The following is a 26,743-nucleotide window of genomic DNA, read 5'->3' as shown; positions in this document are numbered from 1 at the left end:
GTGCTCACTGGAAGGCTGAAGCAGAGCATTAARGAATGATCCCCCCCATTTTGATTCATGCAGTATGAAATGTTATCRTCTTGGCAGCCTGACAGCTGTGGGGATTTTTCTCTCCATCATGGGGTCATGGGGTTTTGGTTTTGTTTTGTTTCCCCCCTCCCCCTCACTATTTGCTTAAGCCTAAGAGCAGCAGCTTGTCCTTTGGCAGGTGTCAGCCTGGTTTCATCTGCACCAAGATGAAACTTGCAAATGCTAAAATACAGTTTTTCTTAGGGAAAAGGCAAMTCTGCAATTTGAGGATTTCTGTGTCCCTGCCCATTACTCACACAGCACAGTCCTAATTGTTGAATCTGAGTTCAACAGTGTATTTTAAATAAACTGTATCAACTTGATGCTATGCTGTAGTGAGCTAATTCTGAAAGGTTTGGTTTTATTGCCATTTACCAGGGGACCCAATTCCCCTGCTCCCCTTCATTTAGCCATCTACAGACAGGCAAAAACAGCACTGAACATTTATATAATCAATTTAAGATTTAGAGAGGATGTTGCTCRGGAATACCCGAACACTCCCTTTGACCAGGAAATGGAGGCCATTAAGCTCCTATGCATTAGGAGACCATCTGTGTATGTGCACATTCACACAGATACCGAGATATAAGTGAACAAATTTCAAGAAGTTCCAGGATTAAAATCATTTTATGGATCTCATCTTCTGCATCCTTCCTGATTTATTCCAAAACTGAGAAGAACAAATAAGAGGTGAGCATGGGTGCTTGCAGCCAGTATGTTGAACCTCTTCCTATGTACAAATGAGCACATAGACAGAGGAGCCCTGACAAGATGCCACCCCTAGTTGGCACCCCCAGGAAGCTGGCTGTAATGAGGCAACAGGGCCAGAGGGACAGAAGGTCCTGGTGTCCTGGGGTGGAGAGGGACCCACTGCCAGGCAGAGGTATGGAGACTAGACCAACATGGCATTAGGCAGGGAGGGATGGACTGAATAAATAGCAGAAGTCAAAAGATCTGTCAGAATAAAGTGGGAAGTGTGAGGAAGAGAAAAAGAGACTTGTACTTTGGTCAGGAAACAAGCAGTATAAGGTAGATAAATTGGAGGAGGTAAAGTTTGGGGGCGGAGAGAAACGAAGTATCTTTTCTCTGCATGTTTGCAAAGGCCTAGATAAACATCTTCTTGGACCCTTCTTTCTGACTCATAGACATTATGGTATCAGTAGTCCATCTGTATATCACTATATCTTCAGAAATAACCCATTGCTTCCCTAGRAAAACAATGGTAAACACCAGAATTTAGAAGAAAAGGGGAAAGTGCAGGTCCACAAAAAATTTCTCCTGCAGAAAAAAAAAAAAAAAAAAAAAAAAAAAAAAGTTTAAATGATTCCCGCACTCCTGACTCTGTTCCTGCCTTCCTGCAACAGTTCACTACCTTTCCATAGTCGTTGTTCCTGGGAACATGATGTGATGCTGTGGACCCGAGAAATCATCTGGATTAAACGGAAGAAAAAAAATCTCTCTCTCTCTATTTTTTTTTTTTTTTTGGATCCAAGTCATGTCACAGTTTAGGTCTAGTTTGAGGAGATAAATACAATTAGGAGCTGGAGTTAAATTAAGTATAATCTCCCCCTGTGATTACGGCACTTCACCTATCGTTGTTGTGTTCAGGTAGAGAAAAAGTTTTACAAGGAAACAGCTCCAGGATATTAAAGCAGAAATAAAGGAGAGGGAGCTTTTCTCATAAGAACCGATCGATGCTCACAGAAGCCATCTCTCCAGGTAATGTAAGAGGGAGAGAAAATAACTTGAGCTCAGTTTAAGATTAAAAAAATAAAATCATCCACAGCTACACAGCACCTGGACTGTTTGGAGGCTGGCAAACCACCACCGTGATCAAGTGTGCATATCGGATTAGAAATAGGTGGAATGTTATTAAAAACGAGTTAGTTTTCCACTGCATTTTATGGTGGAACAGCTGCTGCAGAAACATCCGAAGCAGGTATGTCCTCCCCTCTGCTCCACCAAACTAATGCTGTTCAGGCTTCTGCAGAAGGCTGAAGAYCCCAAACCTTTCTTTAATTGAGTAATGTTTCACACATATGGAWTTTTTTTTATAGCAGAAATACTGAATAATTCAGTGCCTAAGCARATGTTTAGGAGCTTCAAGATATGAAGTTTATCTATCAGACCTATTTAAATCAGGAGTCTCCAAGAGTCCAAGAGCCAGGTAGAGAGCAATTGCTTTATAACAAAACAAAACAAACAAACAAAAAAGCCTTCTTCAGTAACTGGAGCACTTTGCTACAGCAGCTTGAGCATAGCACTATAAACATTGCCTGAATACAAAAGGGAGCTGCATTGCCATAACACAGGCCAGGCTGCGGCTTGCAGGTCTTCCGAGCTCTGTCAGCTCTGACTGCAGAGGGGAACTGGTCATCCAGCCCAGGGGTTAAAGGAGGCTTTGCAAAGGGCCTTGCAGGAGGAGCATCTTCCCTAGATGCCACTGAACTCCTGGGCTCACATTGCAGCAAACAGGGTTGTGCTTCCCCCCATCCAGCTGTTYTGAGATGACAAGCAGCACTGGTCAAAGAGCGCAGCATTTTACTGATGAGAAGGTTGCAGAAGCATTTCAACACTGTGTGTGCAAAAATAACTAGTTAAACACCAACATGCTTTCAGTTGCAAGCTGCTGGGAGCTCAGCTCCATATCCAGAGCGCAGAAGGGTGCCATTGCCCTCTGCCGATTGCAACCTGCTGGAGCACATCTGYGGCCAGGTTACCTCTCAATAGCTTCTGCCAAGCAGCCCCGCTTCTTAACTGGAATATCTTTCCAACCTTCTACTTTTAAAACAGAGTAAGGAGTGGCAAGGAAAAACAACACCAGCACATGTTCATGCCTGCGAGGACAGCTTTTAAATACAGCCTGGCTGTACAGGTAAAAAAAAAATGGACCTCTCTGTGATCCTGCATTACTGACGCAATTTGTGARTTTACAGATTGTTTTGCTAGTCCCAGCTCCCCTGCAAAAGTAGCAGACATATGAGGGCAGGGCAAAGGGATCAGTATTAATTCCACACTACATCCTCCCCCAGCCGYCAGTAGGGACCCAGTGAGTAGAAGTGACTTTTCTCTTTCTGCGGAGAAAAAGAGGGACGGAAGTCCTCCCTTGCTGAGACATTGGCCATCGCTTATTTGGGAGCTTTCTGAATGAGTTTCTTCTCTGGGGAAGGTCATGGGCTGTAAATACAGGTAAGAACAGATCCATTTATTGAAGGCAGTCAGCATAGCAAAATCCAAATTCATTTTAGGGGAAGAGAGCAATCTGAGCAGAAGCATCCTGTATAGAACAGTTTAAAAGCATGTTGATAAACATCTTGGGAACATAGGAAGGTCTGYTGTCAAGAGCATACATGTACCAAATAGGTAGTTTCCAAGAAATAATAGCAATCTGTTGTGTTGAGGTACAGGTGAGAAACAGGCCTTTCACTATACCTTGGCCTGTTGTAATCAATTTTTCTACTTCTCTACATGACTAGTATTTGGCAGCMTATAACCTATTGCAGGGGTACACTTGAATGGGGGCCATGACCTGAAGCATGGCCCCAAACCACTATTTGGCACAAGCAAGAGGCTGCACTGCTTCAATAAAGGCATCTCCGCATGGTCTGAAGTGCCTCACAGATTGCCTGCAGGACAGCAGCCAGCCAGAGATCTGACTGAAGCTTCGTTTGCTAAATTTGGGCAGGACGCCAGTGTTTGAGACCACATATACTTTCCTTGCTTGTGTTCAAGCAGCGAGGATTAAATGGATAACACTGAAAGGCCACCTTGAGCTTGGTCCRAACAGGCCCTGAACCACTGACCTTGCCTTTGAACGATGTTAACTGGAAGGCCTATCTGACAGCCYGACAGGGAGGAAGAAGGCACAATGTGTCCAGGTCAGTTGTTGATACATCACATTGATAAATGACAACATCTCACCCAGTAGTGCCAACTTTCACAGAGAAACATTAGCTCAGACCCAGTCCCTCCTCTAGCAAAACTAGTCTTTCAACAGCAAAGTATTTTTATAGAGTAGGAAACTAAGGCACAGAGATGAGAAGCCTCAGACGAGAAACAGGCATTTCCCCTCTCCCACACATCATTTCCCTATGTATTTACATTTAGTACAGCCTCCAGTAYACCATGTCTGTGTCACCAAGATGGCAGTCACAGTATCTGCCTCAGGCACAGTCCCCCTGCACAAGGTCAAGTTGATACTTTGAGAAACCACATCACAACCCAGTGAACACAGGTGCCCTTCCAAACTGTGCACACAAGCCCTGGTAATAGGGTTGATGTTAGTGCCAGGTCCATTCAGGAGCTCCTCTTTGGTGAGAAAACCCTTGAACATCTGCAGAAACCATCTTACCACAAGAAGAGGAGATTGTTTTTACAAGTGGACATATGCACATTGCTCCCCATGTACAGTGTATAACATCCTGGCCCTGAGATGCTGGCACAGACAAGACCTCAGACTTGGCGGCAGGGCCCAGAAGAAAAAGGACATRCAGAATCAGTGTCTGTGCCTGAACACCACCGTGTTTCATAACCTGTGCTGCAATGGTGCATGTGTTTCTGCTTGCTGTCAAAACAGTGCAYGCAGCATTAAAGCACTGAGCATCATATAAAACATGACACAAGCATTTAGTCCTTCCCAGAAATGCCTAGCACCTGACCCAAAGGGTGCAAGTTACTAGTATTTTAGTATCCATTTCCTCCACTGGTACAGCTCTGCAGTATGTTGCAGTGTTATCACTACCTTCCACCACTGCTCACCAGAATTTAAGAAAGAAAATGGCAAATTAAACATCCAGCCTATATTTGATGTGCCTTTTCAAGCTCTGTTTCCCATTCTGATTGTTATGCATGGCAAGGTAATACTATATTTTACATATAGTATTACTGCACTCCAACAAACCTCTGCAAAACCTGTTCTGACATAAAAATGGATCCTCTGTGTAAAAAGGGAGTTAAGCAGATAAGTGAGGTTTATAGCAGTAGAGAGAGCTGAGCTTGCCAGGGCCTTGGGGGAGCTATGGGCATCCCTCCTACACCACCACCATGGCAGATCTGGGTCTCCACTGCCCTGGGCAGGGAGACACCAAGGTGTGCTGGCTGCAGGCACAGCTGGGYTTGTGCCCTGCCTGAACAAGGATCAGCTGTACAAGCCCAGCACTTGGGACAGCAGAAACTGGTACCTGTGCTGCAGGCACGTTAGAGAGCCTAAGGGATGAAGGGCAGTTTGGCACAGAGGCACAGCAAGACCTATCAAGGCCATCCTCCCTGCGTGGGGACAGCAGAGTGCCACAGCAGCAAAGAGCAGGCAGTGGGGAAAGCACTGCTTTTGTGCTGCTTCGGACATTGACCTGGGGACAGGTCGATCCTCTCGTATGGCAGCAATAGAGATCTGTTGTAAAGAGTCATTAGGGTGAGCCAAGTACCAGATGTATTTCCTTTCACCCACTTATTTTTCATCAACACCAGTAACATGGAGCATAAGTAGCTTTATAGTCCTTCTGCTGGCTCTGGAGAATTTATCTAATTGTCATGAAACAGAGTAAGTTGTTATCTGGCTATGCAGCTGTAACAATTTATCCTTTAAACTAAGCCAAATGTTGTATTTGAACTGGCTATCACCAAATAGCCAAAACAATCACTTCCTGAGTAAATAAAACAGATGTACAATGCTCACAGCACTACTCCAGTTCAAAGCCCAGGAAGAATAATTACATATCCACCTAGAACACAAGGGGATTACAAGTAGCCACAATCAAGCTTTTCAAGTTGGAATTTGGCCTAGACATTAGACAAAGTTCGTATCTCTGTGATTCAAACAAGAAATGCATCAGGGCCTCACAGGTAAAACCTAAATAGCCTTTTGCCATCTTACTCCAAAGTTGTCTCCACCTTTAGCATACCCTTTCTCCGCAGCATGCCTAGGTATTAAATACTTGATTTTCCTTCCCAGCCTAGGCAGAGTAAAGCCTCCTGCACCACTTTCCATTGCTGCTGAATCATACACCTCCCTTCCAAGAACACATCCAGCCTGATTCAGCACTGATTCAACTCCTCTTAGTCATGGTTCATTTACTAAATGCATTTCAAATTGTTATCCTCCTTGGGTTAACTGGAGTTGGAGCAGAGCCAGCACTAACACATTGGCAATCACAAAGCACCCTCAGATTGCAGTGCCTACTTCTTGGACATCAAGGTCTTGTGTTAATAGCAAAGCTGATGCAGGACAGAGTTGCTAAATCAACACCTATTTAAACCTATTTGCAAGGCTAGCACTCCACCTGGCAAAGATAAGGAGGGGGGCTTCAGTGTGTATCTGTGACAACTCGCAGGCACATCTTTTCCCCCCCATCAGTCAAGGCACTTGTCTGAAGCTCAGAGCTGCTGTTGCCAACTGCTACCCAGGTCCAGTGGAGCAAATACTGACCAGGCGTAAGAGATCTTCCCTCCACACACACAAACTTACCCAGTCAGAAACATGCCTGCCAGTGTGCAAGAGATGGGATGTGGAGGGCTCCATGTCAGCAAGATTCACTCCTAGATAATCTCTGTTAAATCTCACCTGATCCAGTAAGATGCTCATAGCTCATGTTTGCTTCAGGTGTCCCTATGGTATCAGCAATATGTTGCTCAGACAGCCCTTGTGACTGTTAAACTAGCCCTGGCCTTGGCGAAGAAACACCATGAGGTACACAGAACCAGAGAAGGCAGCTCTGTTTCAGTGAGATCTTCACAAGCACCACCAGGAGCATACGATGAGCAGGGTGGACTTCTGGCTCAAAACTGTTGGCTGGCATAAACCAAAGGCTCTCGCTATTTTTATCAGTTTGAGAGAATCCACCAAAATCCTTTAGCTGCCAAGCACCTCCCATTTGTAGGATTTTTGAGTGTGTTTAGGACTGATAAGCAGGAGCAAAGGCTTCCCTTCTCCCCCAGGGCAGGAGTAAGACCTGTACAGACCTGGTCAGCCAAAAGAGTCATGAAGGGGAAATAACAGTGTGAAACAGATGGAATCCAAAGACAGAGTCCACTCCCAAGACAGATGCTCTGCATTACCCTGCCCCAGCCACCACACCTCGGCCATCACCTGGCTACTCCAAAGGGCACGAAGTACCTCTCTGCAGACCTCCAGCCCTTCCTGATAGCCTCCAAAAGGAGATAGGAGGAACACAGTAGACATTTCACTAAATAAGCACAACACGCATCCCCACTTGTGTTTTTAATGCACTAGCTGTAGGCAATTGTTTATCAGCAGCTGCTCCTCATGAGGCAGGGGTYTTGGCAAATGATGGCCACAGGGTAGAGTCCTCCATCCAATGACCAGAGCAGTCTCTAAGCTCAGATGTGACACCTGGGAGCAGGAAGGGAATCAGACCTCAGCCTGTGTTCCAATGAGACCTCTGGGGAGAGTGCAGCCCTCATCCCAAGCTCCCAACCCTGCATGACCACCATAAGTCAGGTAATGTGCCCGACTTCCCAAAAGTGCAGAGAAGGGCCATAGCAGGCAAGTGGGAGCTCAGGAGCAAACCTAAAGCAAAACTTTCAGCCATTTGGGGAAGGAGGAAAGAAAAGGAAGCATGGAAGAAACAGCAGCACAGCATGCTCTGTTCCTGATCTTTATGTTGCTTACAACACCTGCACTGGCAATGGGGCCCTTCTGACCAAAGCCTGGGACATGGCATTCATTGTCCTGCTCCAGATGTTGTACTGCAATTCTCTTAGCCCCAGGAGTTTTAATCACAGTCTCAATACACAACAAAATCTTGTAGAAGTTTTCTCACATCAGGCAACACATTGGGTTACACGTGTACATTAAACCTCTCCTAAACAGTATCCATGGAAGAGATACTGCTCTACCACAGATTCCTACAGAATGAACTCTAGAAGGAAGGTCAAATCATTATTCTTCTAATAATAAAAGACTCCTCAACTTTAAAATACAATTAAACAGATACAAAGACTTGACACTTACTCACCTGAATGGAGAGCAGCTTCTGATTCCTGGTTCCCAGGGGGAACAGAGCTGCCTGCTTTTCAGCCAGTGCAGGCCAAACCTGCAACTGCAAGAGGACGGATCCACATTCCATGCAGTGCTGATAACTTGCAGCATCTTATGACAAGTCTCATATTTGAGATTTTAATTAAGTTCCCACATTTTCATTCAAGGTAGGGTTCAAGAAACATCAGTTCTCATTTTAAAACAAAAACACAAATATGCAGCCTTCATATAAGGAAAACAAAACAAGATATAGAAGGAGCAAAGAAGTCAAAATCCAACAGCTTAGCAGAAACAACCAAAGCCATGCTTAGGCAAATAAAAACAAGATCTAAAACCATTCTCACAACTTTTCAAACAATTGAACCCTTGAATTGAATACACAAAATTAATTGCTGGAATTTTCAAGCCCCTGAAAGAGCTGATGGAGAACAGCTGTCTGTCTGCAGCCTTTAAACAAAATGGAATTGCCTCCCTGAGAGCCACCAACAAGTTCAGGACAGCTTGCCAGCATCTCTGAAACTATGGGGGAACACAAAGGTTATTTCTAAAACCATCACAAAACAAAGAAAAGAAGCTAGTAACAGCTGTAGTCCTACCTTGCTCCAGTTCTTGTGAGAGAAGCTGAGGAAGTACTGCAGTCTCTAGCACCTGGAGCTCATAAGAACTCACCCTAACAGGTGCAGAAACGTTGCCTAAAGGAGCCTCCAAAAAAGATGTTGTGAACAGAGGAAATGACTTTCTTAAGTCTTACTTATCAAGTTAGAGTTCCTAACAGCAAAATAGCTAGTGAAAGAAAGAGGATGATACTGACACTGTTTCCCTCTCCACACATTCCTTAACTTCACTTACTTAAGCAAAGCAAATAGATTTATTGAATTGTATAACCTGAGTTCACCCACCTGTGAGCTTTTACAAGGGAGAAGACAAGCAACTCCAGAAATGCTGAAAGCAATAAACCCACTGGGATAGAAGAGCTAGAAAATTCTCAAGGCATCTTAATTTAGGAACACCATGTTTTTCTGAACTGGAAGGCAATAATATCCTATAGCTGCTTCCTCGGGGAGATTTAATTTTAAAAGATCAAACTCTTCCACTAAGCATGGAGGTACCAAGTTTAACACCCAGGTACATATACACAAACAGTACAGAGAGAGCACCATCCTGCTAATGGGAAGTAGAAAAGCAAGAAGGGATGCTATTTAGAGCTTACAAATTCACAGTGCTGARGAGGTGCTGGTTTTTGAAGACAAATAGTTTTCCTGTGAGGCCAGAGTGCAAAACTGCCTACAAGAGAACCAGCTGCCCCAAAAAACTCACTCAGCTCAGCACAAGTTGAAGGGCACAGACTATTTCAGGGTATTCCCTTTCAGTCTCTTGAAGGCCTGGCAGAGTTATTTGGCTGCCACAAGTATCAAATACTGCAGAGAAGTCAATAGCACTGATTGCTGAGGTGCTTTTGCCCATCACCCAGGGAGCTGGCAGGGCAAGCACCATCTGGACCAGGCTCTGCCTGGACGGGAAGAGAGATGAAGGCTGGCACTGAAAATGCTTGCTTCTCAAATAGTCCCTTTAGTTAGAGGTTATATAGAGGCATTAAAGTAACTTCTATAGTACTGAATACCAACCTGCATATTTAGGAAGGGCAGAAGATCCCGTTCACCAAAGGGAGTCCTTCTGAAAGACTCAGGTGTGCTTACAAAGCAACTTTTAACCATCTTTCCCTGTCCTGGTGCCCACCCTGCCCAGCTGCTCTGGCTATGCTGCAAACAGAAGCCGAAAGGTGGACAAACCAGGTCTAACAGCCCCATCTAGTGGGGCCTTGGAAACAAGCTAATAAGCATTATACAGCTGTGCAACCCATATGCAAGAATCAGCCTGAAACCTTCTAGATGGGAATGAGTCACAGGTGTTTTCCTGCTCCCAGAAAGCTTTTATCGTTAACATAGCTATGTTTGATAGTAATGAAAAGTGACTAAGGTCACTTGCACTACACTTTATTCTTATCTAGTTCAAATGCAAAAGGCAAATACCCAAATTACCTCCTTCACCCTTAGCACCTTTGCTCTAGAGGTAAGGTGAAAAATAGCCCTTGGTACCAAGACCAAGGTTCTCAAATTCAGTATTACAAGTGAGGAAGGAAGCCTCAGATCAGATTTTTTGGGTTGTACTGTCTCACCCTGGGGTTTCTAGCCACAGCAAAGTAATGAGGAGCGTCAGTGCACTTTGTTATGACAGAAGCTCACATTAGTCTCTGACACAACTTACAGAAGTCAGACCTTAAAGAATTGGTGCAKCAGGAGTCTGAATGTCAGTTCATGGATCCTGCAGACCCTCAATGCATTAGGCACAGAAAATTTCCTTTGGTTGTATCACATGCCATTGTGGTATCTTTTAAGAGCAAAGTGTAGTATGCTAGGAAGAGGAGGAAAGACAGAGGYAAACCATAATTGTTTATCCTGTTTATTATTACATCCTTTTATGTCTAAGATGCATCYGTCCCACAGACTTTAGAACAGTGACTAGATAAATGAGAACACTCCAACGACAAAAATGACAAAAATAACAAAAAACAGTGAAAGAAACCGAATATTTTGTTTTTTCTCTCTCTTTCCCTAAAAAAACAGTGAATTGCTCCCTGCTGACTTAGTGATGAACTCACCCCCTTCTTAGAATCAGTCACAGCACTAATCTCGAAGACAATCAAGCTGGGTTGCTGCCACCAGTAAACACATGGTTCACTGATCTTACAAATTGCCTTCTGGAACCAGCTYGCTTTTATAGATCTGTAAAAAAGGAGTGCAGAGCTATTTCCTGAGTTCAGATATATTAGTCAAAGGAAAATCTATACCCAGAAAGCATTACAGGTTCAATGATGCTACTATTTTATCACAGAGTTACCTGCCAGGGAACTCAGCCAGGCAAGCARGGCAGAATTTTCTAAGTTAATTATACATAAAGTGTGAGGCAAGAACTGAGCTAATGGCATCTGAAAGTCATCAAGCCTTACTGATCAAGGGTAAGGGGGACTTAGTGGAGCAACAATCCCTCTAAGGCCAAAGAAGGGCTTTATCTGAGCCTCTTCTGAGGCGAGGACACCCCAGGTCCAGAGATGGGTTGTTCCAAGATTTCCTCCTCCTGTAAAGGGCCTCAACACAGCCCTGAGACATAGAGACAGCTAGGCTTTACCTCATCTACAGAAGAGATCTTAGGGCTTGTGTAAAGAGCATAATTCTTTATTTAAAGTATTGATGTGTTCTGTGAAATGTAGCGCCTACCAGAGCTAAAAAATCTCTGTCTTAAGTGTTGGAAAAGTGTGGGACTGAGGGTTAGCAGATCTGTATAATGCCTATACATTACCCAGGATACAATGAAAAGTACAGGAGTCTTCAGGCCCTGGACTTCCTGTATTTCAGAATTTTAACGCAAACTCAGCCCAGCATTAGGTTCAGGATACTTATACTTGACAGTTCCTGAAAAGAGAAGGCACAACTGGACACTCTTGATGCCAGAGAGCAAGTTTCCTCTGGGCATAGTTCAGACCCTATCTCTGTGAACACTTATCCTCCACGCTTGATCTAACCCAAAATGACAGAGATAATGTAACACACCAAGGACATGAAATAAGGGAAAATGARTTGGAATATCCTCGTATCAGACCAGTTCTGAATAGTGCCACACCTCTTGCCATGCTGAGCTTCCTGCTTTTAATAATATTTAATCTAAACCTAACCCTAGTCCTGACCCTTAGGTCTCGCCCTAAGGCAGATCAGAAATTTCTTCTTCCTTTGCTAGGATGTGTCTCTTCAAGATTGAGTTCATTAACTGTTCTGAGAAGGTTCAAGATACAGAGCTTTGATGAGATTGACACCTGTGACTTCAGCATGTGCTTTATTCCACATAAAGTATGCTATTAATCTGAAATGGAAAAAACTCACTTAAAACCAAAAGATTCGCTCCATGCAGATGCTCCTGGCTGAGGAGAGAGCCTCTCAAGAGGAGCAGTGAGCTCTTTCATCACACACACAATTCATTTTCCTTCTCATACATACATATATGCTGTCCACTTTCTTTAATAATGTCCAGAACTCCATTCCTTGCCATACTCATAAAAGAAGTTATCAATCATCTTACAATCATTTTCCCTGTTTCACAAAACAACGCAACCTACAGCTGGAAAGAGTGAAACAACTTTCCATTCTGGATTTAAGTAAACAGAGCCAAATCCCTTCARCTTTGCATAAAGCTGTTTACTTTCCATAAAAGGAAAGTCTTGATGTAATCCTACAACATTACTGGAATATTAAAAGTATCATCAGAAAAAAGAAATGACTGGAGAAGAAAACAAACATCTCTGGATGGGGATGTAGAAATTAGGGAGGGAACTGGAAAGTRTATGGGGATATGAGCTTCATGGATGACATAGTAGCATATCGGCAGGAAGGACTCTACGATACCTCAGGTCTCCAGAGAGGTTTTGTCATACTTGGAAACACCAGCTCGCTCCTATTGAAATCAAATCTCAAGAGGAAGGCTATTCTAAGAAACATTTTTAAACTAGTCCAACCAATCCAAACCAAWTGCAAAGGGAAAGTCATGAAGAAAGGAAGCACTGTCAGGCCCCAAAGAGAAAAAGTTTGCATCTTCACTACATGGAAACTTTGGTCTAAGCCAACTTGGGTTAAATCAGTTCAATCCAGAAGAATAYGGTTGCAAGTACTCTGCTGTCCTTTTTGAACATCTGCACCTGTACCACGCTGGTCAAAAAACAATTACAAATTACAAAACAAGCTATCCTCTCCAGGATTTGTTCCCAGCTGCTCTTCAAATCCCTTTGCACTGCATCAACACATCATACACACAAGGTATTTGTCACACAGGTGAAGCTCTTGCAGAGGTAGGCTCTCCTGTCTCCATGACCTGTTTATTAACCATTAGAGGAGAACAGGGTGCTTAAAGCTTGTAGGTACAGTTTTTAAAATTCTCTTGGATCTAATAAGCCTCAATCRTTTTTTATAGCCACCTCCCTCCCACACACATTTTTCCTACTCTAAATCCAGTATTACAAAGGTAAGTTGGATATTAGCTGTTAAAGTGATGACAGCTTTGGGTGGTGACACTTTTCAGTTGTAGGGATKGGGATATGGAATCACTTAACTCAAGTTTGTGTCCTGGCTCTCCAAGGAGCAGACTGTCTAATTTTCTTTTCAGGAATAAATGCCTTCTCATCTATTCTTCTTTGTATTAACAGATTAAGAACTGATGGCCAATTTTTATAGCAATAGGTATTTTTCAGTAAGCTAAAAATTTGCACAGAGAGAGGAAAAGAAAAGAATATAACAGAAGCCAATCCACTTGCAAATCCACTTCCCTGTACTTCATGGAATGTACAAGGTAGTAATCACTAGCTGTTGGAAGCCTGAAATGCATCCTCTAATCAATATCTTCAATGAAATTACTGCCAGCACATTCAATTCCTTAATCAGCCTGGCCTGTATTTTACGAAAACACATCAGTGCACTCAAACATGTTAGCCTGGTAGCAAAGATGATCCTGATGAGTGGCATTCTACTCATGTATCCAGGTTGGACTAGATGATCTCCATATGCCCCTTCCTACCTCAATCATTCTGTCATTCAACCATTCTATGAAAGGAATAGAGGAGGCTCTGAGATTCTGGATTTCAAAACCCTCCTGTGCTCAGTTTTGAACAGAGATAGTTGCTGAAATTAATCCTAGTAGAAGACACTGAGCACAAGAGCTCTGGGCTGCCTCAGACCATCATGGGGACACTGATCCACTTTGCACAGTCTAGATCTCCTTGGTGGAGACACAGAGCATGAACAAGGAGGACTCTGTGGCTTGCACATGCAGGGGAGACCTGGTGGTGCCAGGTTCTGCTCTTCAATGGAGATTTTCTGTGTCCCTTTTTGCCTGCTCTTCATTCAACTGCCCAATGGCCAGGCTGTTCTTCAGGCAAGCAGGAGACAGGTTCAAGTCCCTGTTCTGCAACAAACTCATGAGAATTTGAACCTAGCAGATGAGACAGAGGCTGGCAACATTTCTGATGCTTTGGACAAAATAATAGTGTCCTGAGCTGGATATGTGCCTCCAAGAGCAGCCTCAGTACAGCTGTGCACCCCACTGACTGAGTCCCACCAATGCAGGTGTTCTAGTGCCTAGGAAAATACTGCTGTGTTAAGTGGAATACAAATAAGTAACTAACAAGGTCTTGGAAATCTATGAGAAAGAACAGCGGTTGGTTACATATAGCCACAGAATCACCAAGAGAGGCAGTCAACATGAAGGTCAGAAGTTGAAGAGTAATGAAATAGTGACCCCCAAAGTCAAATGTGGCCCCCAAAATAAGTCTGCATGCATGCGCAATACCACAGCCCAGTTACGCAACCGGGGCAGAGTTAGGCTAGACTCCCTGCACTTGTTGGTCCCAGGTGCCGGGACTCCCGCCTACCACAAATAATCATAAATACCAGAATTTTTCCGAAGGAGAGAGAGGCTGCTACACAACAGAGGACCACTTTGCCTCCTTGGGGATGCCTGAAAAGATTTCACCTGCCGACTCTCTCTCTCACCGTGCAGACGATTGGGACAAGCATTGGAGTGGTCCTTCTCGAGATTACCATTGGRTCAGTCTGTTTGTAAGTATCTACTAATAAACTGCTTGCTACTGAAGAGTGTGTGTGTGTGTGTGTGAGAGAGAGAGAGAGAGAGAGAGAGAGAGAGTTTGTACTGGCTTGCCAAAACGAATGTTTGGCCCCGGGGAATCTAACTAGAACAAGGCCTTCAACTCCCCTAGCGTGCTGCAAGGAGGCCTGGGCACCTATGTCTGGAGTAGGCATGCCAGCAAGGTAAGGGCCCTGCAATGCTAAGTTTCAATCTGCTTCAGGGACTTTCAGGGAAACAGTAGTAGCCCAAACCAGTAGCCCACTGGTAGAGGAAGCCTATCACCTGGTTCTATGGTGTAATGGTTAGCACTCTGGACTTTGAATCCAGCGATCCGAGTTCAAATCTCGGTAGAACCTAGGTAAGTGGCTGTCATTTGAGAACTGCAGCAGTTTGCACAGGACGGTGCAATGCATCTTTGTTTCCACTCTTAATATTGCCCACTTCCACAAACATGGTCGTGACATGCTAAAAAWCACATTTGCCTGAGCTGTCAGAGTTGCTGCATCAGCTGTGTCGGAAGCTTCAACACGGACAGACCCCCAACAGGGACAGACCCTCTGACAGCAGATGCAGCTCTACAGGCCTCAGGCTGCAGGGAGTGCTTGGGGCCTCTCCAGAATGGAAGGCCTGGACTGAGAGYCAGCTCTCCTGCAGGAGCTGTGTTGTTGAAGCATTGTGTCCTCAGGTAAGGGAGTTGCAGTAAGAAGTCAGCAGACTGTGAAGCATCTGCGAAAATGAGCAGAAGATAGGCAGGGCATTCTTGGAGACTGTCYTGCTCCAGGAGTCCCAATCCCCTGCAGCAGGGGAGTTACTGGAGGGCTCTGTGCAGAGTGAAATAGTACACCACAACACTGTAGAAGAAGGATAGAAACTGGTAGAAAGGCTGCTGGTCCTCCTGAAGACTTGACTTGCAATTGAAGAACCAATTTAGTGTCCTACAGGATGAGGAGGACGTGGACCTGACTTCAAGGGAAGCAACTGGGCTGACAGACCCTGTGCCTTGCAGGAACACTCAGAAGAAATGATGAGTGATTGTTGCGGGTGACTCCATGCTGCAGGGGACAGAGGCACCTATCTGCTGGCCTGAGCTCTTGTCTAGAGAGGTTCGCTTCCTGCCAGGGGCTCGTATACAAGATGTCATCAAAAGACTGCCAAGGCTCATCCATGTATCAGACTACTATCTCAGACATATCAGACTACTGCTCTTTCACATGGGTGCTAATGATACCAAGAGCAAATTGGAAACAATCAAAGAAGATTTCAGAGCTCTGGGCATGGTAGTCAAGGGTCTGGGAGCTCAGATGATCTTCTCCTCAATCCTGCCAGTGAGGGGGAAGGATAGGAGAAGGAGCAGATTTTCCAAGTTAACAACTGGCTGCGCCACTGGTGTTAGCAACAGAGGTTTTGTTTCTATGATTATGGCACCCTGTCTGAAGATCAACAGAGATGGGATCTACCTCACTAAGCAGGGCACGTATGTCTTTGCCAACAGGCTGGCCAGCCTTGTAAAGAGGGCTTTAAACTAGGTAGGATGGGGGAAGGGGAGAGTTATAAAGACAAGGTAGTCAACAAAAAGCAGCTCAGGTTGGGAGGCCTCCAGTGGGTCCATGCAGCCAGGGAAGAAGAAGGACACAGGAAACTAGAGGCTGGTCAGCCTCACCTCCATCTCTGGAAAGGTGATGGAACAGCTCATTCTGGATGTCATCTCCAAGCATATGGAGGAAAAGAAGGTGGTCAGGAGCAGTCAGCACAGATTCACCCAGGGAAAATCATGCTTAACCAATCATCTGATGGCCTTCTGTGATAGAATAACAGGCTGGGTGGATAAGGGAAGAGCAGTGSTCATTGTGTACCTTGACTTCAGCAAGGCTTTTGACACTGTCTCCCATAACATCGTCCTGTATAAGCTTAGGAAGTGTGGGGTTAGATGAGTGGACAGTGAGGTGAATTGAGAACTAGCTGAAAGGCAGAGCTCAGAGGGTTGTGCTCAGTGGCACAGAGTCTAGCTGGAGGTCGGTAGCTAGAGGAGTTCCCCAGAGCTCAGTCCTGGGGCCAGTCCTGTTCAACTTTTTCATCAATGACCTGGATGAGGGGACAGAGTGCCTCCTCAGCAAATTTGCTGATGATACCAAGCTGGGAGGAGTGGCTGACACACCTGAGGGCTGCGCTGCCATTCAGAGAGACCTGAACAGGCTGGAGAGCTGGGCAGAGAGGAACCTCATGAGGTTCAACAAGGGCAAGTGCAGGGTTCTGCACCTGGGGAGGAATAATCCCATGCACCAATACAGGCTGGAGGCTGACCTACTGGAAAGCAGCTGTGCGGAGAAGGACCTGGAAGTCCTGATAGATGACAAGTTGGCCATCAGCCAGCAATGTCCCCTTGTGGCCAAGAAGGTCAATGGTGTCCTGGGGTGCATTAGGAAGAGTGTTGCCAGCAGGTCGAGGGAGGTGATCCTGCCCCTCTACTCAGCCCTGGTGAGGCCTCATCTCAAGTAGTGCATCCAGTTCTGGGCTCCCCAGTACAAGAGAGACATGGAGCTACTGGAGAGAGTCCAGTGTAGGGCTATGAAGATGATCAGAGGGCTGGAGCATCTCCCTTATGAGAAAGGCTGCAAAAGCTGAGCCTGTTTAGCCTGGAGAAGAAAAGACTGAGGGGGAAATTTTATTAATATCTAAAATACCTTGGGGGGGGTGTCAAAGGGATGGTACCAAACTGCCAAACTCTTTTAGTAGCGTCATGCAACCGAACAACAGGCAACACAAAATGGAAACACAGGAAGTTCTGCCTGAATATGAGGAGGAATTTCTTTACTGTGAGGGTGATGGAGCACTGGCACAGGTTGCCCAGAGAGGTTGTGGAGTCTCCTTCTCTGGAGATATTCAAAGCCCGCCTGAATGCAACCCTGTCTAACATGCTTTAGGTGACCCTGCTTGATCAGGGAGGTTGGACTAGATGATCTCCAGAGGTCCCTTCCAACTTCAACAATTCTGTGATTCTGTGAAAATAATTTGTTTGCAAGCACTTGTTGATTGATGAGTAATTTCACCCATATGACATTTCTTGTCACTAACATCCCCAGGCATAGTGTCAGTTTGGAAGACAGGAGGAAGTGCAGAGAGGCACAGTTGTTGTGGGGCTGGGATACAAATGCCAAGGGTAGAATAGGGGCCCAGGAGAACTTCTCTGCAAGTTCCTCTTGGTGGTTAAGCCACTAAATCAGTGATAATCTTTGTGTGAATCTGTTAGTAGGCAAGGAGACAGTTTGGGAAACAGGGGGAAGTGCAGACAGGCAGCTGTGGTGGTGGAACAGGCATGCTAGGACCCAAGTAACTTCCCTGCGAGCATCTGCTGGTCCATGAGCTGTCACCTATATAGCATTTCCTGTACAAACTTGCTAGGAGGGGAATGGTGTCCCTTGTGGAAGAAGGAGGAAGTGCAGAGGAGCAGGTGTTAGGGTGCAGGAACAGGCATGCCAAGGCAACAGTAGGGGCTCAGGAGAACGTATCTGCGAACATTTGTCAGTGGGTGAGCTGTTTAATCAGCATGGCAATCCTTTTTGCAAGCAGTAAGCCTCCCAGGGTATCAAGTCAGGTTGGCAGATGCACGCCTCCCTCCCTCTGTTCTCAGTGGGCAGGGCTATCTTTTTCTTTTGCCTTTTTGCTTTTCCTGGAGAAACTTGGTTCAGGCTTAGGTGAAGGCAATGCCTCCCTTGATGCAGCTTGTTCTTCTTCACCTGTTCCCAAAGCACTGTACCTGTTTTGTAATTGCAGATCTGCAGGTGGAGCAGGAGCTTTCTTCTTGCTACCAGAAGTCACAATTTTCCAGCCTTCCCCATCATGACAGTCTTCATTCACTGGTTTTGGGGGCATTGTCTTTAGCCATCCCTTCTCTGCACCACAGGGCTTGGGCTCTTGCCTTTGCAAGGTCTTTGAGGAAACTCTGTCGGTCCCCTGTCATGTCAGATGATGTGCAGCCTGCTCACTTCTTCCTTCAGCTTCCTACCTGGCAACTCAAGGCCTTGACCTCTGCACAGCTGCCCCAGCCTCTAAACCCAAGGACCGGTACCAGGCACTTCCTGGAGCCAAGAACCAGGTGCAGCAGCAAAAGCCTGAGTAAAAAGGTGTCTATAAAGAGGGTAACACCAGATAGTAACAAAAATTTTATTTAATTCATCTGAGAAGATCACCCGGTGAATCTAACTGCTTCTAAGCTAAATGGCAGCTCTCCCACAGCACCTCAGAGCCCTGTTGTGGGTTTGGTCTGGAAGAAAGAAAAAGGAAGAGCAGCAGTGCAACCAATACATGCCAAGGAAGGAAGGTTCCCTGAGGCCTGTGGCTGCTTCCCTTTTCCCACTGCCTGCATAGAGCCCTGATCCTCACGCAGAACCTGACTGCTGCAGTCACCTAGCGAATCCCTGCTCCATCAGCTGCATGGCCAGGTCCTGTGGCCACATTTGTCCAGAGGAGTGTACAGCGTTTCTTTGGCTTTGCCTGGGAAGCATTTGACCAGCAGCTTAGTTCATGGCTTGTGGTAACACTTTCCAAGGAAGCCTGTGGAATGCTAAATAGTTCCCACTAATAAAATTTGTGCTCTTTCAGCTCCTCCTTGAGTTCATCAGGGCTTCCTTTATATCCAGGTTCTCAGCCATCAATCCCCCCACCACAGTGAGCAACTGTGGAAGCAACTTTTCAGTAGGGTGAATCAATGCAATGCATTGAGCTGTCTCATCTCAAGTAGGATAGGGACAGGGAAACTCTGAGCTGATACCTCCTCTCCCCAAACCCACACTCCAGCCTTCACCTTGCCACTGCCCCACCTGCAAACCCCTTCTGCTGTGCCTTTGCCTGTCTGGGCTGAAATTCCCCCAGCTCAGCACTTGTCTCCTCACCATCTCTCTTGTGCCCATCACAGGACATAGCACTGCTGCACTTGGATTCTGTTGCTGCAGCCAATGCTGTCACTGGTTACCACATCCCCCAGCCAGTTCTTCCTGATGAGAAGCAGATCCAGAACCATCTGTGTTAAGTCACCCCAGCATCCTTCAGAAATCCACTGGATTGCTTGCATCATGCTTTGTTCCTCTTTCAGCAGAGATGAAGGAGGTTAAGAATTTCCCATAAGAACCAGGGTCTCTTATTTCCAGACTTCCTTCAGATGCTTAAAGATGATTTTGTCCCCTTCCTCACCCTGATCAAGTGGTAACATATTACCACCACAGCATCACTCTTATTGACCCCTCCTCTGATCCCAACCCATCAGGTCCTGGCCAGCCTGTCACCCACTCCACAGAAGAGGTCCATAGTTTGAAGCTTCTTCCTGGGAAGGGCAACCCTCCCTCATCTTCTTTCCTGCGTCTCATCCACTCACATAAGCTCTCCCACTCCATCTCAGCTATTCCAACACAATTGTTCTGCATCTACATGTTCTCCCTGCTCTTTTCCCAGGCTGCATGCATTTGTGCACAGGCACTTAGGGTTGGGCTCATTTTGACCTGTTTTACCCCTCTCCTGATAACTGCTCCACCATTTAACTGCTAACTGTTATTGTGACCCCACAAATGAAACTAGTTTAAAGCCTTCCTCATCAGGTTGGCAAGCCTGTTGACAAAGATGCTTTTACTCCCACTTTTTCAGGAGAATCTGATCTCTCACTAGAGGTCCCTGATCTTCAAGGACAGACCTATGATTATAGAACCCAAAGCAATCCTGTAGAAAATTCTCACATGAAAACAATCACTGCAGTAACATGCCAGAATCACTTCAGTAACATTTAATCAACTGTAGCTATCACTGATTTAAAAACTAGCACCGTCACCTACACAGGAGATGACTAATATAAAATACGACCATGTATTTCTGAAACATACTATCATGAAGGAGGTCACAGAATGGATAAAGGGGCACAAGAGTAGTGACAATACAGTACAGATGACTAAGCCTGTGCTCCTGAGTTTGGGAACTCTTAACACAAAAGGGTAAAAGACCTCCAGAACAGCAAATAATGTTGGGTAATGGTGGAGATTCTTAGAGCTGGGGAGCAAATGAGTAGCTACTGTACAGCCTGCTCCTGATTCAGCTAAGGCATAGTAACACCCATGGAGAGTCCCCAGATGAGCAGGCTCTCGCCCCATCTTGTGGTCCTGGCAGACCTCAAGTGGGTAGGAGCTTCCCAGTACTATGTCCTGAAAGTGAAGATTGCAAGTGATATCCCAGAAAAGGACATCCAGAGAATCTAATGTACAAACAGGAAGGACCCTTTAGGGTCACCATCCAGCTAAGCCCTCTTTCTTCCAAAAATTGAGGGTCAAAGTGTAATACAGTGAGTACATGCATCTCAGCTAAAACCTCTTAATTACTAATGAGATCTTTATAGTTATCTTGCAAAGAGAAAAAAAAATGAGCAGCCTCCTTTGAACATACTAATGCCACACACTATGTAACTTACTTCAAGTTTTTTGTTTTCCAGATTTACTTTTACTATGTTAGGCATATGTACTACAGCAAAACAATCTAATACTTAGTGTTGATTGCCATGGCTGAAGTTAGAGGATAGCAAGATCACAGCAGTATGCAAAGAGATACAATTTAAAGTATATCCTGTTCTTTCTTGGTGAAGGGTGTACTTCCTACTGTTGCCATTAGTCGCAACTTGTCCATCTGCTTTTACTATTGAGGATTATAATAAAGAAAGAAGTAGCATTGCATTTGAAAATGCAAGAATTGACCCATAGCAATCTCAAACCTCAAGGGCCCTCCACTCCACAGTGTACATGGGCTGACTGCAACTTCAACCTGGGCTACTGGAACATGCTCACTGCAGCTGCTCAAACTAGTGACATCAAGGGTCGCCATGAGGAAACATCCCATTTGGGCATTCTCCCTAATCAAGCTTTAACCAGCATACACAACCTCTAAGGGTATGCCCCTTGGTCCCCTCAGCAACACTGCAATGGCAAAGCAGGAGAAAGGGGAAGTGGCCTGCCCCCACCATGGAGAAAACAGTGGGCAGGCAGTCCACCCCTGTTCCCCCTCCTCAATGTGAGACGCTCACTTTGGAAAGAAAGGAAGGCCACTCACTGCATCACTTGATATAGCCTGCCAGTCCATCAGGAGCCACAGGGTCATGTCACCAGAAAGACTATGCTAGGGCAGGAAATAGGAACCACAGTTCTTTGCTCAGGGGCCCAGCTGCAGTTACAGCAGAAGCAGTACTTAAGCAAATGCTACCAGATCAGAGGTGCAGCAAATCCCACTTTTAACTGGAGACTATTGTTGGCCAGAACAGCCATTTCAAGCCCAGAAATGGCAGAGCACACCGAAGGAGGCCCAAAGCATTTTCACTCAGAGGTACAAAGTGCTGATTCCACAAACAGCGTAAARTGGTATTTTACAGGCCTCTAAGCTCCCACCCTTGGGCAAGAATTATCCTTCACACCACTCTATTCCAATTTTTTTCCACACCAACAGGAAAAAAGCAGTACCATTCCACATTCAGAAATGTAAGAAAACAATGTGTATTAAACCATCTTTATTTCTCCTCTCAGTACAGCAGCACTGAAGTTAAGACCACTCTGTGGCAGTCCCAACCCACTCAGTAGCCTGAGCTGTGGGAGCTGCTGACCAGTCCTCCGTGGCAGGCTGGGCACTCCAGTCCTCTGCAATGATAGAACATAACAATCCTGAATGAACTCCAATTCTTTCCACCCACTAAAACATGTTATGCACGCTGCAGTCCTTTTCTATCCACACAGAAGTACCCATAAAAACTACCTAATGGAGAGCTTGTGCCCCCAAAATAGCCAATCTGTGACTTAAAGAAACACTGAGCCATGATAGGCACCTCGTATCAAGTTGGCATATAAAAGGAAGGTTTAATGCAAAGACATTCTCAGAAGAATGAAGTGCCTAATGAATGCTATTCAATTCTCCGTTTATGAAAACGGATTCATTGCCAGCATTGTTCACATCTCTGCAGCTAACTGAACACAGGTTAGACTTTTCATTTCTGCTCCCAAGATCCCACTTCTCCCCCCCAACATCCTTCCCTATGCCCCAGACTGACCTGTGGGGAACTGCTGGATGGGTACAGATGGGACCTGCACTCCCTCAGACCAATCTGCAACCTCAGGCTGAGGAGGAGCAGTGAATTCAGGAGCTGGGGCCGTCCATTCAGTCTGGAACTCCTCCTTCGTAACTGCTTTCTCTGCTGCAGCCTGCTCCTCCTTCTCAATCTGCAAGGAAGAGCATAGCTTAACTCACTCAGAAACAGAAYGCCCTGCACCATCACCTGCCAGACAATATGCACTGAGTGCAGACAAGGCAACTAACCAACCTCAATCCTAAATGTGAAAGCTAGTAATTATATTGGCAAACACTCATCCTGCAGTGGCAGGCATGCAAGACAATGGGCAGGAGCACAAACAGTATCTCACATAAGCACACTTCCACAGATGTCCTACCTCCTCAGGATCCCTGTAGAAGTACAAGTCAGGCATGACTTCCCATGGGTGCTCACGGGAAATCGTGCCACGCATACGAAGGACCTCTCGAGCCAGCATCCACCACATCAGACCCACTGAATGTGCTCCCTTGAAATAGGGAAAAAAGTATTTTAAGTTTTGTATTGAAGCCAAACCTTTAAAAAACATTCTTCCACAAAAAGAGCAAAGGGTGTTTGCACCAAGTCCACATTATCGCTTGATAAGAGAAGGCACAATTTCAGGCTAAYGCCTGACAAGTCTATCATGCTTTGAACTTAAAGGACCACTTTTCAAGACTCCAGTGACATTTTCAGGTCTCTGCAGAAGCATGTTTCAATCACTAATATATTAATTGCAATATACAGCATAGCCTGAATCAACTCTCCCCCATGGAAGTTTGTACTGCCCATTCTCACACATACACCCAGTCCAAAAAACAGGGATTATGTTCATCACATATGTAAGTATGCACAAATAAGACAGCTTGACCATACAAACCTTACACACATGTTCAGGTTTGGCTTGCATTAGAATTTGGTTAATAACACCTAGATACAGGTCAAAGAGTCTTCCATCTCATAAATTTTGCCTTTCAGATTGTTCATGAGAAGAACAGATACCATTTCAAAGAAGTTTCCTCATCAATTCCCTTTACCTTTTCTTCATACTAACCAGCTGTGGCAAGACTGACTATCAAACTCCATTCATTGGGCCACAAAGACCCTCRTGGCATCAGTGAAAAGGCCTGCCAGGTTGCTATAGCACACGTCCTACACTTGAGAGTTCCTTGGCCAGAAAATGGCCTCAGCTCCAAGCTCCAACTGTGTGCAGCTTAACTCCTTCGCACCCACCTTCTATGTTGCCAAGAGCCTTAGCTAGCTCTTCACCCTGTTAGCCATACCAGATACAAGCCAACTTTCCCCTGCAGAAAGCATCCACCTTGCAGCTTAGGGTGTACTCCAGCTCTGAATACCACAACAAAAAATTTACCTTATTGTTGCATGGAATAGCAATATCCACATAGCGCAGAGGGGAGTCAGTGTTGCACAGCGCAATGGTGGGGATGTTGACATAGGATGCCTCTGTCAGTGGCTGATGATCAGCCCGAGGGTCTGTAACAACCAGGAGCCTTGGCTCACGGAAAGCTGCCTGGATCTGATTTGTGAAGGTACCAGGAGTGAAACGTCCAGCAATAGGAGTAGCCCCAGTGGCAGCAGCAAACTTCAGAACAGCACGCTGTAAAGTGGACCACAGCAAAAGTGAGGCAGGAAAACTCCATCTAAACCAAGTCACTCAGGTAGGCTGTCAAAGAAAATGCATGAATTTCAGCTGATGTATTTGTCTGAATACCTGTGAAATCAGGGCTTACTCACCAGCTCTGCACTCAGAAGCAGACTAATAAAAACACACTTAACAGCTATATATTAAAGCTGCCTTACCAACTTGCAACAGCTTTCAATTTCCCAGGTCTCAACCAGCTGTGCCATGTGGCAAGGACTACTATCAAACGCCAATCATAGAGGGAGCTCCTCTCCTGGTGTTAGCGAAAACCCTGCCATCCGGTTTGCTGTAGCACACTTCCGACACTTGAGAGCTCATCGGCCAAAAACTGACCTCAGCATCAAGCTTTAACAGTGTGCAGGTCAAATAAAGAGAAGGCTGTGCTTTTCCTTTATAAATCCACCCACTGTATTCCATAATTTTCAAGTATACTTGGCATCACTTGCATTGCTTAAAAAAAAAAAAGAGAAGCTCAAAGGTAAACTTCAACAGCCAGTTGATCATTATTTGAAAGCTGAGTCCCCTTGAACACTAGAATATTTTTCTGAAAGTCTACTGATGAAATACACATTAGAAACGCACTTGTTACTGTTCCTTACTGAATAACAAAGCAATTATTTCTTCTTTTAAAATTTTTATATCAGATGCTCCTTTTCCCCCCAAAGCAGTGCTAATGGCTCAAGGAATAATGGGGGGAAGTGACAAGGAAGAAGGGAGAAGTGACAACTAAAATGACACAGTCCAGCAGTAAAAGTATAGTACAAGGCAGTATATGAAAGAACAAACTATCCAGCTGTCTCCTGTCTTTCCTGAAACCTACAGGAATTTACAGAAGGTGTTAAATTTCAGTTGATATGTTCTAAACTGCAGGTGTTCAAAAACATGCTTCAAAGTGTTTTAAGTGCCAAATTTTGGATCATCCCTTTTACCAAGTTTTCATTTGCAAGCATTATACAAGGCCAGACAAGTCTTGCTCCCAAGACTGCAGGCTTCCTGACCAGTGAGCAAGGTCTATACCTGTCCAGTATTTCTAGAGGAGATGACGCTAACATCAGCTGGGTTCTCAATAGCAACAATGGCACGGGCTGCCAGAAGGAGCTTCTCCCATGTCCTCTTCAAATTGATGATGTAAATGCCTATGAGTGACAAAAAAATTTAGACTAAACACAAGATCCTAATCAGGATCACACTCAAACTCATCACACAACTCATTCTCTAGTTAGCAAAAGATTTGTGTCAGAAAAATCTTTGCAATATGGTTTTAATGTAGCACACTTCCAACCCTAACCAACACATACCAGGGCCTAGTACGAGTTGCAAAACTCATAATACAATGCAGCTAAGATTTAAAAACAACACAAGCAAGAAGCAGAAATTACTTTGGAAGAATCCAAAGTGTTTTATTGCTAAAAATCAAGTAACAGAAATGCCCAAATTCAGTTTTGACTGACTGACTGATTGATGGTTCTAAAAACCACCTTTAGGCCTACTTTTTTGAGTAAAATATTTCAGTTCTTAAGGAGCATGCCTTCCAAATCACACAGAAAAGTACTGGAAAGCTCAAGCATTCACACTTTCTTGATTTGTCCAGCTCTGCCCACAACACCTAGCTACTCCCAGCTGCCAAAAACAATTACCCCCAGGGTCGCCCACCCTACGGATTCACCATCGCTCTTCCTTTTGTAGATATACTGCTCCATCTGAAAGTCAAGGTTGGTGCCTCCCAGGTGGGTCCCGGCAGCAAGGAATTTGAGGACATCTTCCTCCTTCATCTGCAGGACATCGAGACCTCCGGACATTGTGGGGTTTCCCTCTAGAAGCGACGACAGGGAACCTGCTGCGATAAACACCGCGGGTCAGCCACACAGGGAGCCGCTTCACACCACCTCCGAGAGGGCACGGTGCAACGTGTTCACCAAGCGCCCCAGCCGCCATTTTGACCGCGCGGAGCGCTCCCCGCCCACCGCAGGCGCCGGCCTTCACCGCGGCGGGGCCCGGGCGAGCCGTCGGCAGCGCGGAGGAGGCCGCCGCTGCCGCCAGTGCCCGCGGAGCGCATGCGCGGGGCGCCTCCCCGCCACCGCCGCCGCCGCGCGCGGCCCGGGACTCACGCGGGGACAACGCCGTGTGGAGACCTCGCCGGGCGCGGGGCGAAAGGAAGTCGCCCGCCGCATGACGTCTATATATAGCCTTTCCGCCGGCCAATGGGGAGCCGCGGCGCCRACAGGAAGGGAGG

At 45.6% G+C, this 26,743-nt stretch overlaps 1 protein-coding gene and 3 non-coding genes across 5 annotated transcripts; 1 reads left to right on the top strand and 3 right to left on the bottom strand.

Annotated features, from left to right (window-relative positions):
• The first annotated feature begins 15,033 nt into the window (after positions 1–15,033).
• TRNAQ-UUG (transfer RNA glutamine (anticodon UUG)) lies at positions 15,034–15,105 on the top strand. The gene has a single exon. It is a non-coding gene; the product is annotated as a tRNA-Gln (tRNA).
• Positions 15,106–22,262: 7,157 nt separating this feature from the next.
• Positions 22,263–26,706, bottom strand: RPSA (ribosomal protein SA). 2 transcript variants are annotated; one of them, XM_085318208.1, is made up of 7 exons: positions 26,619–26,706; positions 26,177–26,344; positions 25,528–25,646; positions 24,220–24,465; positions 23,209–23,337; positions 22,812–22,980; positions 22,263–22,404 (listed from the first exon to the last, which is right to left on the bottom strand). In XM_085318208.1, the coding sequence occupies exons 2-7, from the start codon at positions 26,307–26,309 to the stop codon at positions 22,310–22,312; spliced, it is 891 nt and encodes a 296-aa protein (XP_085174334.1). In that variant the 5' UTR covers positions 26,310–26,344; positions 26,619–26,706; the 3' UTR covers positions 22,263–22,309. The 2 variants fall into 2 exon arrangements, with proteins under 2 accessions (XP_085174334.1, XP_085174335.1); XM_085318209.1 differs by having other exon boundaries at positions 26,177–26,347; positions 26,619–26,673.
• Positions 23,903–24,061, bottom strand: LOC146588318 (small nucleolar RNA SNORA62/SNORA6 family). The gene has a single exon (XR_014897446.1). It is a non-coding gene; the product is annotated as a small nucleolar RNA SNORA62/SNORA6 family (small nucleolar RNA).
• On the bottom strand, positions 24,713–24,872 carry LOC146588317 (small nucleolar RNA SNORA62/SNORA6 family). Its single transcript, XR_014897445.1, has one exon. It is a non-coding gene; the product is annotated as a small nucleolar RNA SNORA62/SNORA6 family (small nucleolar RNA).
• Positions 26,707–26,743: the final 37 nt, after the last annotated feature.

This window comes from Rhea americana, unplaced genomic scaffold (assembly GCF_003343005.1).
Source record: "Rhea americana isolate MKP2758 unplaced genomic scaffold, rheAme1 scaffold_525, whole genome shotgun sequence".
Lineage (NCBI taxonomy): Eukaryota > Metazoa > Chordata > Aves > Rheiformes > Rheidae > Rhea > Rhea americana.
The sequence above is the reverse complement of the archived record's forward strand: the minus strand, read 5'-3'. Positions and strand labels throughout refer to the sequence as shown.

What these genes read in the sequence shown, in the direction of transcription:
- RPSA (XM_085318208.1), bottom strand. Translation starts at nt 26,309, where the DNA reads ATGTCCGGAGGTCTCGATGTCCTGCAGATGAAGGAGGAAGATGTCCTC. An exon ending in TCTACAGGGATCCTGAGGAG is followed by an intron (nt 22,981 to 23,208) that starts GTAGGACATCTG and finishes TCTTCCTTGCAG; the next exon opens with ATTGAGAAGGAGGAGCAGGC. An exon ending in CATCCAGCAGTTCCCCACAG is followed by an intron (nt 22,405 to 22,811) that starts GTCAGTCTGGGG and finishes CTATCATTGCAG; the next exon opens with AGGACTGGAGTGCCCAGCCT.